This window comes from Nerophis lumbriciformis, linkage group LG10 (genome assembly GCF_033978685.3).
Source record: "Nerophis lumbriciformis linkage group LG10, RoL_Nlum_v2.1, whole genome shotgun sequence".
NCBI classification, from domain to species: Eukaryota; Metazoa; Chordata; class Actinopteri; order Syngnathiformes; family Syngnathidae; genus Nerophis; species Nerophis lumbriciformis.
In genome coordinates this window covers 15050692-15064234 of record NC_084557.2, presented here as the reverse complement: position 1 = coordinate 15064234, position 13543 = coordinate 15050692, and the positions used below count along the sequence as shown (strand labels likewise).

The 13543-nt window shown below is 39.9% G+C and overlaps 1 protein-coding gene across 2 annotated transcripts in view; it reads right to left on the bottom strand.

Annotated features, from left to right (window-relative positions):
• Window positions 1–9633: 9633 nt before the first annotated feature.
• Window positions 9634–13543, bottom strand: part of cdh13 (cadherin 13, H-cadherin (heart)) — an 892196-nt gene continuing 888286 nt past the window's right edge. For both annotated transcript variants that reach the window (XM_061970208.1, XM_061970207.2), the window contains one exon: window positions 9634–10423. In XM_061970208.1, the coding sequence (XP_061826192.1) occupies window positions 10416–10423 (8 nt within the window). In that variant the 3' untranslated portion in view covers window positions 9634–10415. The remainder of the gene's footprint in view (window positions 10424–13543) is intronic.

Here is a 13543-nt window from a genome sequence, read left to right as displayed (position 1 = left end):
AATTTTGATGTTTTTAGCAAAATATAGTAAAAATCTATTTATTTTTTTTAAATTTTTTATTAATAAATATATTTATTTTTAGGTAAGATAAACATAATTATACAATTTATCTCTAGTCTGGATGATTTAGTTCTTGTCACCCTGTTGTCCTCCCGTCATAAAAAAAAGGCTGTCCTCACTCAGGTCCGCATGGAGCTGGAGGGTTCGTGGCCTCCAGCTCCGGGTGAAAATCGGGAGATTTTTGGGAAATTATTTGTCCCGGGAGGTTTTCGGGAGAGGCGCTGAATTTCGGGAGTCTCTCTGAAAATTCGGGAGGGTTGGCAAGTATGCACACCTGTCATTAATCATGTTCAAGACTATTTAAGCCAATAGTTGCCAGAAAGTCAGCCTGGCGACATTAACTCTGTTTGACTTCTGCTACCATAGTTCCATGCCAAGTGAGTTTTGTCTATATTCTTGTCACAGTAAGTGTTTAATTGTTTCATGTTCATAGTTTTTTGCCCAAGTGCTAGTTTTTGTTTCATTAGTCAAGTTTGTTCTCCGCCTTGAGCGCGCCTTTTGTTTGTACCCCTTTTGTAGTTTAGAGTTAAAAATAAATCATGTCCTTACCCTCACGCCATGTCCGATCCAACTACTTTACTTCCATCTTGGGAAAACAAACACCCCACAGTCCACGTCATGACAGAATGTCGCCAGGCTGACTTCCTGGCAACTATTGGCTTAAATAGTCTTGAACATGATTAATGACAGGTGTGTGAGTCCAAATGAATCAGGTGCGTGACATGAGGACAGGTGAAAACTAATGGGTTGTCATGGAAACAAAACAAACAAGAGTGCACAAAGAGTCCAAAAAAACCAAACCGAACAGAACCAAAACAAAACATGATCACACAGACATAACAACCCTTAGGATATCAAGTTTTAAACCGCTATTTTGATTGAGTGACAGTGTTGACGCAATTTGTTTGAAGCGGTCTTCTATCATGTCACGGGACCACTACGCAGCCTGTGTCCTGTTGGTAAAAAGTATGGTTTATATGTGTAGGAAGCACAGAGGAGTCACAGAGAAAGATTCTTTACTTAATTTTCAGAATAAAACCTCCTAAAGAAGTCAATTTTGTGATCCCTGTCTACCAGACCCGTTACACAAGCTAAATCAATATATGCTAAGTTATCTGAACAAAACATCCACACCTTAGCTTTGTGTTACAGATAACAAAGCCAGTTAGTCTAATAACCAATCTAACTCCTTTGCTTTATTAATTTTCTTTGTCTCATTGTTTACTTACATAACATATAAGCAAGAAATGTGTTCACATGCTCATCATGATAGGACGCACACAAATAATAAAAACAATATACAGTATGAAGCGTGGGTCATTTTGGTTATCAGGTCCCATTTTTGGAGAATTTGGTACAGTTGCAATTTTTCTTAGATTTTTTAAATTTTGTTTGTGTGTGTATAATGTTCAGATCTGCGATGTGTTTTATGGCACCTGGGCCATACTTTAAACACTCCAACTTTATAATACAACCTTGGGTTGCACAATAAATGCATGGTAATTATATATATATATATATATATATATATATATATATATATATATATATATATATATATATATATATATTGATGAATCAGATAACATAGAAAACATTGCTACAATTAAAAAAACAAACGCTACAATGAGACGAAGTTACCCGTACTGGGATGTAGGTGGGTTAGGGTGAGAAAATCAAGCGCTCCTTTTCTCCTACCTGTACCGTGCTGTATACGCCGTCAATCATGTAGGACTTCTTCACTGTTTCAAAGAAAGCCATGTTGCGTGCTATTTGCACCAAATGTTCTGCAAACATTTCTTAAGGAGGGGAAAAAAACATCACACTTGAACACATCAAATCTTATCAGCTGAAATACATGCATCGCTCTGATATCCCTTATTGCTTCATCTGTACTCTTGTTGTATATTTGTTGATCGTGTCACTCTGCCAGGACCGAGTGACTGTGTGATGGGTGATGAGCCAAGAAGACGCCAACAAGGAACCGTCGGACAAAAAGCTTTATTTGTTTCGGCGAGCCTCAGACTGGAACTGCAGCTTCCAGGAGAACGAGTATGGGCCGCATGACTCTTCTGCTGTCCTCTCGGACCACTGCCCCTAAATACCTCTTACACGAAGACCCCTACTCTTCATAACTCTAGCTTTGGACAAAGCCCAGTCAACCTATTTCCTGACCTTATTCCTCTGCTCAGTTTGAGACGGGTGTTCTCCGACCCCTGACCTCTACTCCTACCTGTGGGGGCTCCTGCCAGACGTCGCTAATGTGTTTACACTTCCTCCTAAAATCCAACTGCTGCTATCCTTTAAGTTCCCCAATGTCCTGGGGACAAAAGCCCCCCCTCTCTGGACGAGCTGTGGTGGACATCTGCACCCGAAGCTATCCAAGGGCATATTTCCTTAATAGAATAATCCCCTAGAAGATTCTGTGACCAAATACAAATACATGCTAGTTCACAATCATATAAGAAAATTGTACACGGTATAACTTACCACAGTCTGGCTCAATAAAATTTTCTGCACTATAGATGTAAATGCCCAGGCTCGCCGTCTCAACATTTACCTCCGTTCAATCCTAAATCTAATTGATTTTAGGTCTACAATTTGGATTTGACCGTCTAATGGACTCTTTTAGATCCTAGAGCACATTACTTTAGATTACTTTGGGACTAGGAAGCTTAGACTTAGTAATACGTTCCAATTCGGCTAACCTAGCCTATTCGTAGGTCTCCCTGTGGCTCATCACCCATCACACAGTCACTCTGTCCTGGGAGAGTGACACGATCAACAAATATTCAACACTCTAATTGGCACTATATGTAGTTTGTAAAAATAATAATGTGGAAAAAGTGCATTTTTATTAGCATTTTTTTTTTTTTTAGCACAAGAGCAACATCTTGATCGAACATCTCATAGCAGGTGAGTGTTTTATGCTTATTTTAAGTCTTAAACAAGTCAACTATGTGTGCATGTGCAAAATATTGTTGTGCTACAAAAGTTTGTGTGGTGGTTGCTTCCTTATTTGTGACTATTCCAAGCTGATTATCATCTACCCGTGCGTAGTAGCGGCATTTGAACTGAATATAACAGCGTGTCATAATTACGACTGTCAACTGGATTAAAAAAATGCCAATAGCCGTATCATTAGTCTTCCTGGAGCGACTGGGCATACAGCCCTACTCTGATAGTGTTTTGCTAAACAGGTTGCATCAAAGCTAGTCGCAAATCGGTATTAAGGAAGTACACTTAAGATGCGACTTTAAGGTTTTACTACTTACGTATAAAATACTACACTGTCTAGCTCCATCCTATCTTGCCGATTGTATTGTACCATATGTCTCGGCAAGAAATCTGCGTTCAAAGAACTCTGGCTTATTAGTGATTCCCAGAGCCCAAAAAAAGTCTGCGGGCTATAGAGCGTTTTCTATTCGGGCTCCAGTACTATGGAATGCCCTCCCGGTAACAGCTAGAGATGCTACCTCAGTAGAAGCATTTAAGTCCCATCTTAAAACTCATTTGTATACTCTAGCCTTTGAATAGCCCCCTTTTTTTTTAGACCAGTTGATCTGCCGTTTCTTTTCTTTTCTCCTCTGCTCCCCCCTATCCCTTGTGGAGGGGGAGACACACATGTCCGGTGGCCATGGATGAAGTGCTGGCTGTCCGGGGTCGGGACCCGGGGTGGACCGCTCGCCTGTGCATCGGCTGGGAACATCTCTGCGCTGCGGACCCGTCTCCGCTCGGGATGGTTTCTTGCTGACCCCACTGTGGACTGGACTCTTACTGTTATGCTGGATCCACTATGGACTGGACTCTCACAATATTATGTTAGACCCACTCGACATCCATTGCATTCGGTCTCCCCTAGAGGGGGGGGTTACCCACATATGCGGTCCTCTCCAAGGTTTCTCATAGTCATTCACATCGACGTCCCACTGGGGTGAGTTTTTCCTTGCCCTTATGTGGGCTCTGTATATAGGGCTATATCAATCAATCAATGTTTATTTATATAGCCCTAAATCACAAGTGTCTCAAAGGGCTGCACAAGCCACAACGACATCCTCGGTACAAAGCCCACATAAGGGCAAGGAAAAACTCACCCCAGTGGGACGTCGATGTGTAAATAAACGGTAAATAAACATTGATTGATTGATTGATTGATTGATTTGAAGCAGTATAATCTTGAAAAAAATTGATTGTGCATCCCTAAAAATAATGGAAAAAATACTTTGAGAAATAATTTGTGTTAAATTTTAGTGTTTATATCCAATACTTCAAATAAATTGAATTTAAATTCCAAATTGCAAATAGTGCTTGAGCCTGCTCCACTCTTGTATTAGCGACTGCTGCAGTGTTCCGTATTTGTCACACAAAATATAAATGACACACCTGCAGAATATGGCTTTTTTCAGTAACGGGTTTATTAATTTAGTGCAAAAGACAGACAGAACTCATTCAGAATGTCTTCTTTTCCTTAGAGGTTGATTTCCACTAAAGCCCTCACTCAGTCCTGTCATGAGCAGGAGACATAACATCAACTACACACCGAGAACACATCCTTTGTTTTCCTCTTTAATATCTTTCCTTGGACTTGTAAAAGAGATGGGGGGGGGGCGAGACCAGGGGAGGACCATTTTAAACCTTAACTCAAGATTTTCCTATCTTGCAATTAATCACAATAATAAAAAAGAAAGAATGTTACAATGGAAAAGTCAACACTGACACACAAGTTCACTGAAAAACAAAAATGTTCCTCGTTTTATTCACTCGTTGTGTGGGGGAACCAAAAAAAACTTGCAAAGTACATAAGTTAATCAATACGGTATATTTATACAATGGTAAAAAATAAAATAATTTCATAATAATTGTACTTTTTTTTTAATTTTAAAAGGTTCACACCGTTACAATAAAGATATACTGTTTCCACTCCATGACAACTAATGCAATAAAAACAGGTAAATCGAAGAAACAACTCCAGAGTTCCCGACTTTAAAGGCTTATTGGCTACCACCTTGTCCTAAAAGACCACGACCACTGCAGACGAAGAAACAGGCACCAGCTCTCCTCTGAAACAGGGAAACTAGATCAAACACAGCCCGCTGAGAATAGAAAAGAACACATATAAAAATCCAACGTTCTACACCTTCCAGGACGGCATCTCAGCCTTTCGCCGCGTCTGTTGGCATGAGGGAAGGGAGGTGGGATGTGTCGGGGAGGGTTTCGGGGATAGAAGGATGAAAAACAAGGCGTGGATAACTAATCTCGATGGCTGATGAACTGATGAATGTGTAGCAATTGTCTATCAATGCATATTCGGTTAATAGTTAATGCTGTGGCCTATCCCTGGACTAGTCATCGGTCACTGAGTTGATACATTTACACCATAATCACACCTATTTAAAAAAATCAAGAACTGTATGAGAATCCACCAAACTAATTCATGACGTTGTGCTGCGTGCCCGCCACTCTTCATACGACGTCCACCAGTTAAAACTAGTGCAATCAATCGATACCGTTTTTTTATACAGATTAATCACACTTTCGAAATTGGATTAATCACAGGTTGTTATTCGCTCACATAAGTTAAATGAACCTAAAAAATGTTGACACATGCAATCTCACTGTCAACCAGAATTCCAGTAGTCGATACCTACGAATTTCCGCGATTCTCGTTACTTATTCAACACCACGATAAAATATGTACTTTCAAATTCAATATATGATTGAAAACGGTTTGAAAAGCATCAAGTATTTAAAGGGGAAAATTATCACAATTTCAGAAGGGTTAAAACCATTAAAAATCAGTTCCCAGTGGCCTATTTTATTTTTCGAAGTTTTTTTCAAAATTTTACCCATCACGCAATATCCCTAAAAAAAGCTTCAAAGTGCCTGATTTTAACCATCGTTATATACACACCCGTCCATTTTCCTGTGACGTCACATAGTGATGCCAACACAAACAAACATGGCGCATAGAACAGCAAGGTATAGCGACATTAGCTCGGATTCAGACTCGGATTTCAGCGGCTTAAGCGATTCAACAGATTACGCATGTATTGAAACGGATGGTTGTAGTGTGGAGGCAGGTAGCGAAAACAAAATTGAAGAAGAAACTGAAGCTATTGAGCCATATCGGTTTGAACCGTATGCAAGCGAAAACGACGAAAACAACACGATAGCCAGCGACACAGGAGAAAGCGAGGACGAATTCGACGATCGCCTTCTAACCAACGATTGGTATGTGTTTGTTTGGCATTAAAGGAAACGAACAACTATGAACTAGGTTTACAGCATATGAAATACATTTGGCAACAACATGCACTTTGAGAGTGCAGACAGCCCAATTTTCATCAATTAATATATTCTGTAGACATACCCTCATTCGCTCTCTTTTCCTGATAGCTGATCTGTCCAGTTTTGGAGTTGATGTCAGCAGGCCAGGGAAGCTAGGGTCGATATTCTTCTCTTGATCATCTTCGGTGGCATAAGGGACGGTGTGAGCCAAGACACCCAGGGGGTTTAGCTCGCTCGTCTGCGGGAACAAACTGCCGCCATTGCTTGCCGTGCTAGCGAGGTCCTTTGTCCCTGAATTGCTCACACACTCCGGCAGATTCAATGGGGGTCTGGCGGCAGATTTCTTTGACTTTATCGTTGGAAATGCATCTGCTTTGAGTGTCGCAGGATATCCACACATTCTTGCCATCTCTGTCGTAGCATAGCTTTCGTCGGTAAAGTGTGCGGAACAAACGTCCAATTTCTTGCCACTTTCGCATCTTTGGGCCACTGGTGCAACTTGAATCCGTCCCTGTTCGTGTTGTTACACCCTCCGACAACACACCGACGAGGCATGATGTCTCCAAGGTACGGAAAACAGTCGAAAAAAACGGAAAATAACAGAGCTGATTTGACTCGGTGTTTGTAATGTGTTTGAGAAAATGGCGGATTGCTTCCCGAATAATAGAAAGGCGTTTAATTCGCCAAAATTCACCCATTTAGAGTTCGGAAATCGGTTAAAAAAATATATGGTCTTTTTTCTGCAACATCAAGGTATATATTGAGGCTCACATAGGTCTGGTGATAATGTTCCCCTTTAAAGATCATTGTGCTTCAATATACTTGTGCGCATAATTTAAATGGCAGTAGCGGCTGCCAATAGGTAAATGGTCTGTATTTATACAGCACTTTACTATACCTGGGATGATACCCAAGTACTTTACATTATACGTATCATTCACACACACGTTTTATGTGTGTTACTTGAATGCACCACATGTATTTGTTTGGAACTCGCTGACGGCAACGTGTTTTAGAACGCACTACATTCTATTTGTCCGAAACTCGCTAACGGTTGTATCTAAAATCCCGTTTGGACAAAATTTTATAGTGTCATTCATCTTTGCACTGGCCTGATCATTGACCGGATAACAATCATTCGCGGTTCAGGTAAAGGAGCATGTGCGCTCCAAAAAAAAAACGCCAGCATATAACCCCAATCCTTGAGAGTTTGAACTGGCTCCCTGTTCATCTTAGAATTGATTTTAAAACCTTGCTGTTTGTTTTTAAAGCTTTATATGGACTGGCACCTCATTAAATCTCGGACCTCATCCAAACTTACAATCCTGCGGTCCTGAGGTCCGAGAGTCAGCTCCAGCTCGTGGTGCCCAAGACCAGACTTAAAACCAGGAACACTCTGCCCCTCCATGTTCGAACTGCTCCCACAGTGGAGTGTTTTAAGTCTCGTCTTAAGACCCACTTTTATTCTCTGGCTTTTAATACTACGTGAGTTGTGTGGTCCTCTGTGTTTTTAAAATTTTGATTTCTCTTTACTGTTTTAATTGGTTTTACCCTTTAAAATCGTTTTTAATCATATTTATTTTATATTGTTTTTAATATTATTGTGCAGCACTTTGGAAACATTTTGTTGTTTAAATGTGCTATATCAGGGGTCGGCAACCCGCGGCTCCGGTCCCGGGAGACTTCCGGATTTCAGTGCCTCTCACCAATTTTCACCCTTATAATAATAAAGGCGTGCCATGATGGTACAACATTTAGCGTCTTCTACAATCTGTATTAACAGCGTGCCAGCCCAGCCTTTTGTTATATGCATCTTCTGCTTGTACACGTAAGTGACAGCAAGGCATACTTGGTCAACAGCCACACAGGTTACACTGACGGTGGCCATATAAAACAACTTTTACACTCTTACTAATAATGCGCCACACCCTGAACCAAAACCAAACAAGAATGACAAACACATTTCCGGAGAACATCCGCACCTTAACACAACATAAACACAACAGAACAAATACCCAGAATCCCATGCAGCCCTGACTCTTCCGGGCTACATTATACACCCCTGCTACCACCAAACCCCGCCCCCACCCCAACCATGCTCCCTCACACATTAACCCCCCCCCCCCTCTGTGCGTCGGTTGAGGTGGGCGGGGTTTGGTAGCGGGGGGGGGGGGGGGGGGGGGGGGGGGGGGTGTAGAATGTAGCCCGGAAGAGTTAGGGCTGCATGGGATTCTGGGTATTTGTTCTGTCGTGTTTATGTTGTGTTACGGTGCAGATGTTCTCCCGAAATGTGTTTGTCATTCTTTTTTGGTGTGGGTTCACAGTGTGGCGCATTATTAGTAAGAGTGTTAAAGTTTTTTATACCGCCACTGTCAGTGTAACTTGTGTGGTTGTTGACCAAGTATGCCTTGCTGTAACTTACGAGCAAGCGGAAGCCCCAAACAACGTGTGGCTGGGCCGGCACGCAGGTTGTAGTGGGCGCTAAATGCTGTACCATCACGGCACGTTCGAGAGAACAGTTGCTTTGAAATTCGATGAGATCCAATGAAGAAACAGTTCATGAAGCGATTCGGTTCAGTACGTTCACTCAAAAGAATGTTCGTTCAAACGAATCGTTCGCGAACGACACAACTTCAGTATGCAGTGTTATTTCAAATTAAATTTCAAAAGATTTTTGTGGCTCCCAATGTTTTCTTAAATTTGTGAAACTGGTCAAAATGGCCCTTTGACTGGTAAAGGTTGCCGACCACTGTGCTATATAAATAAAGTGGATTGGATTGGATTGAAAAAAAAAGTGTGTGATTAATCTGCGTAAGTACATGTTTAATGGGATCATTTTTTTGTGTTTAATTGCACGAGTAAATACATTCAATTGGACTGATCTAGTTAGAATATACACTTTTCTTTTAAAGACACGACTTAGAACAACTTTAAAAGTTGTATTAATCTAATTTACAGTAGATAACAATTTATTATCATTGCCATTTTTTTTGCTATGTATTAATTTTGTTCTTTAAGAAGTGAATAAGAACGGCTACGGGGTATTTCGAGCATCATTGTTTCTCTCGTGTAGCTACCGTATTTTTCGGACTATAAGTCGCAGTTTTTTTCATAGTTTGGCCGGGCTCCAGTGCGACTTCTATATGTTTTTTTCCTTCTTTATTATGCATTTTCGGCAGGTGCGACTTATACTCCGGTGCGACTTATACTCTGAAAAATACGGTAAGTAAGCTCACCAAAATAGTATATACCGTATGTTTCGGAGTGTAAGTCGCACCCGAGTATAAGTCGCACCTGCCGAAAATGCATAATAAAGAAGGAAAAAAACATATGAATCTATGAAAAAAAACGTGACTTATAGTCCGAAAAATACGGTAAATGTAAATCTCCCGGTATGTTCTACACATTTAGGCATGAATGTATTTGAACACCGTTATCAGCGTCGAATTATATGGAGTTCGTAACCCAGTTTTGTTGTGAGCATCTCGTTAGCTTTCGCGAGTGTAGTTCATGTATGTTTGAAAAATGGCGTTGCTAACCAGTCGTGGGCACTAAAACAATAAGGAACAAAAGCATTTCATCATTACAATATGAGACATTTGATGAATAAACTATTGATATTTGATGAGATTGCATGCACATGACAATACAATCAGATCGCTTGATACCGGGACATGACATACATGGCAACAAAACCCCCAAATTAAGGGTGAAAAATAATGTTTTTCTTCTTGTTTTCAAGCCGCCAGCATGACACAAAGAAAAGGGCTTGAATAATCAATCGGACAGAGCGTGTCATAGGGAGTCCAACAAGCTAAAGATGATGTGGGAAAGGAGCGATGCAGAAAGTGGAGACAAGTGTTGCAAGAAGATAAGTGATTTTTTTTTTACACAACAGTTGAGCTGCTGGGGATTGTGTGTATTGTCATGTTCCATTTGTCAGGGTGTGAAGACTTTTTTTTTTTCTCCAGCGTCTTTCCTCCTCACTGCTAAGCCAGCGGTGTGTGCGGGGAGATGCAGTCAGTCGTTGCTTTCCGATCTTGCAAACGGGGACCGTTTGGCAGAAGCTACAGGCCTGGTGGTGAGACAAAAAAACAAAAAAGACAAACAAACACGAAGGTCACCGGTGAGGAAGAAAAATTAGAGACGGCAGGTGTCAGCGTGGCTTCATTAAATATTTAGAGAGGACAGAGCGACTTCAACGTAAAGCATCAGACTTCGCCGCTTTGGGTGAATCTCACAGCCCTCAATCAATAGACTGAAAGCAATCAACATTTTGTTTAAAGTGTAAACATCAACTTTTGATTAATGGTGCCGTCAAGGTAGACCTCCTGCAGAAGCAACTGTGGAGATTAATGAGACACGGGCATGAATCAAAATGTTTTTATACCCCTGGAAAAGCCAGTTTATTTCACTTTTAAACAACGCCCCATTTGTTAAGATCATACAGTAAATTTTTAGGAACTTTGCCAAATACGTCATACAGTAGAGTTGAGTTTATTTCCAACATGCATGCATACGACATGACACATCACAATTTCCAGTTTCTCTTTTCAACATGTTCGAAAAGGAGTAGGAAGAAGCAGAGCTTATTTAATCCTACCCCTTTTCCTTTACATTGCAGTTGCTCACAGTTTTGTTCACTTCCTGTCCTCAATTTATTCACCATACGGGATTGTCTCAGAAAATTTGAATATTGTGATAAAGTTATTTATTTGCTGTAATGCAATTTAAAAAAAACAAAAATGTCATACATTCTGGATTCATTACACATCAACTGAATCATTGCAAGCCTTTTATTATTTTAATATTGCTGATTATGGCATACAGCTTAAGAAAACTCAAAAATCCGATCTCAAAAAATTAGAATATTTCCTCAGACCAAGTAAAAAAAAAAAGATTTATAACAGCAAAACAAAATCAAACATTTGAAAACGTCAATTAATGCACTCAGAACTTGGTTGGGAATCCTTTTGCACGGATTACTGCATCAATGCGGCGTGGCATGGAGGCAATCAGCCTGTGGCATTGCTGAGGTGTTATGGATGCCCAGGATGCTTCAATAGCGGCCTTTAGCTCATTTGCATTATTGGGTCTGGTGTCGTTCAGCTTCTTCTTCACAATACCCCACAAATTCTCTATGGGGTTCAGGTCAGGGGAGTTGGCAGGCCAATCGAGGACAGTAATGCCATGGTCAGTACACCAGTTACTGGTGGTTTTGGCACTGTGGGCAGGTGCCAGATCATGCTGGAAATTTAAATCATCATCTCCATAGAGCTTTTCAACAGATGGAAGCATGTAGTGCTACATTTTTGTTTTTTTAATTGCATGAAAGAAAATAAAGAACTTTATCACAATATTCAAATTTTCTGAGACAGTCCTGTATACTCCATAAGTAATGACATAACATTTAAAAAAAAATTAAAATAATTAGTGAAGTAAATTATATTTCATACGGTGAGATAAATAAGATTATCTAGAAAATGAATGCGATGGATGAAATCAATTCAGAATGTTTATCATGGTTCTTCTTCTTTAAACGTTGTAAACACTTTCAGTTTGAAGAGTTTCTGGAATTGGATCAAAGTAGTACATTGATTTATTTGCCTAATCTAGAGGTGTCGAACTCAAGGCCCGGGGGCCAAATCTGGCCCGCCACATTATTTTACGTGGTCCGCCAAAGCCTGGAAATAATATGCGTTAAGAAAATGCTTAATCTTTTCTTACTAAATATATTTGTTCTTTCCCTTTTGACATTAAAAATCATGTACTGCATGCAATTGCATATCTTTTACAATTCAATATTGTCATGTATTTCAAAAATATTTTGTTGTTAAAATACACATAAATACTGTACTTAAATATCTGCTTGACTAATGATTTCAAAACAAATTATCAATCAAATTGTGGACTGTAAAATTGACAATAGAAAAAAAATAGTAACATCAATTTTGGTACTGTCTTTTTTCCTTTTACAGTGAGACACTAAAACGTTAAAAAAAACAAAAAAAAACATTAAAACAAGATTTTACGGTAAAAAACAAACAAACTGGCAGCTCTGTTGCTTGAATTTTACCGCTAAAACCAGTAGTATTGTTTTTCCATTCCATTTATTAAATGTTTTTCTATGCAGCTTATGTAAAAAAATATATATTGTCAATGTATTATATATATATACATGTATATACATATATTACTCACTGTTACTCACTGTGGCCCTCAATGAAAACGAGTTTGACCCACCTGGCCTAATCCATTCCATAATTTAATTCCACATACCGATATACTGAAGGTCTCAAGTGTTGTACTTGCGTACAAATGTTTTAAATTGCATTTTTCTGTATGGCCCAATTTGTCGCAGTTCCCCTGACACCTGAAACGTGACGAATCTACCCACTTAGCCGCCAGATGACAGTAGAGGGTTGAATATCCTAACATGTGTTTTGTGGCAATTCCAGCACAGCAAAGTTGGACCATAAACAGAGTGCACTGCAAAGTGATTAACCCCTCGTCTTCCTCTCACGCGAGATCCACCCAGGAATGGTGTACTGTACAGTGTATTATTCTGCTCATTGCTACAATTCGACTTCAGCCCAAATGAAGACATGGGAAATCAGCTTTTGTGAGGGACAAACACAATAATGTTGACTGCCTGTATGTATGTATATATATATATATATATATATATATATATATATATATATATATATATATATATATATATATGTATGTGTGGGAAAAAAATCACAAGACTACTTCATCTCTACAGGCCTGTTTCATGAGGGGGGTTCCCTCAATCATCAGGAGATTTTAATGGGAGCATTCACATACCATGGTTTATATAGGGCACAGAGTGGGTGGGTACAGGCTAGCGTAGGGGCGTGGTGATTGGCTCATGTGTTACCTAGGAGGTGTTTCCGTCTGTGGCGGCATGCTCATACAATTTCGCTGCGCTTGTTGAGGGATGACAGGTCTGGACGGTATATAATATACAGTTTCTCTTTCAAGCATAGGTTGCATCTTTTATTACCACTATTGTAAGGTGTGCTGTATGCAAGAATTTGCCATGTTATTGAATATTCAACATTATTGTCTTTGAGGTCCCAAATGTGTTTGCTGAGTTCTGTGATATTCCGCAGGTTTTGGTTCCTGAAAGAAGCCTTGTGGTTGTTCCATCTGGTTTTAAACTCTCCCT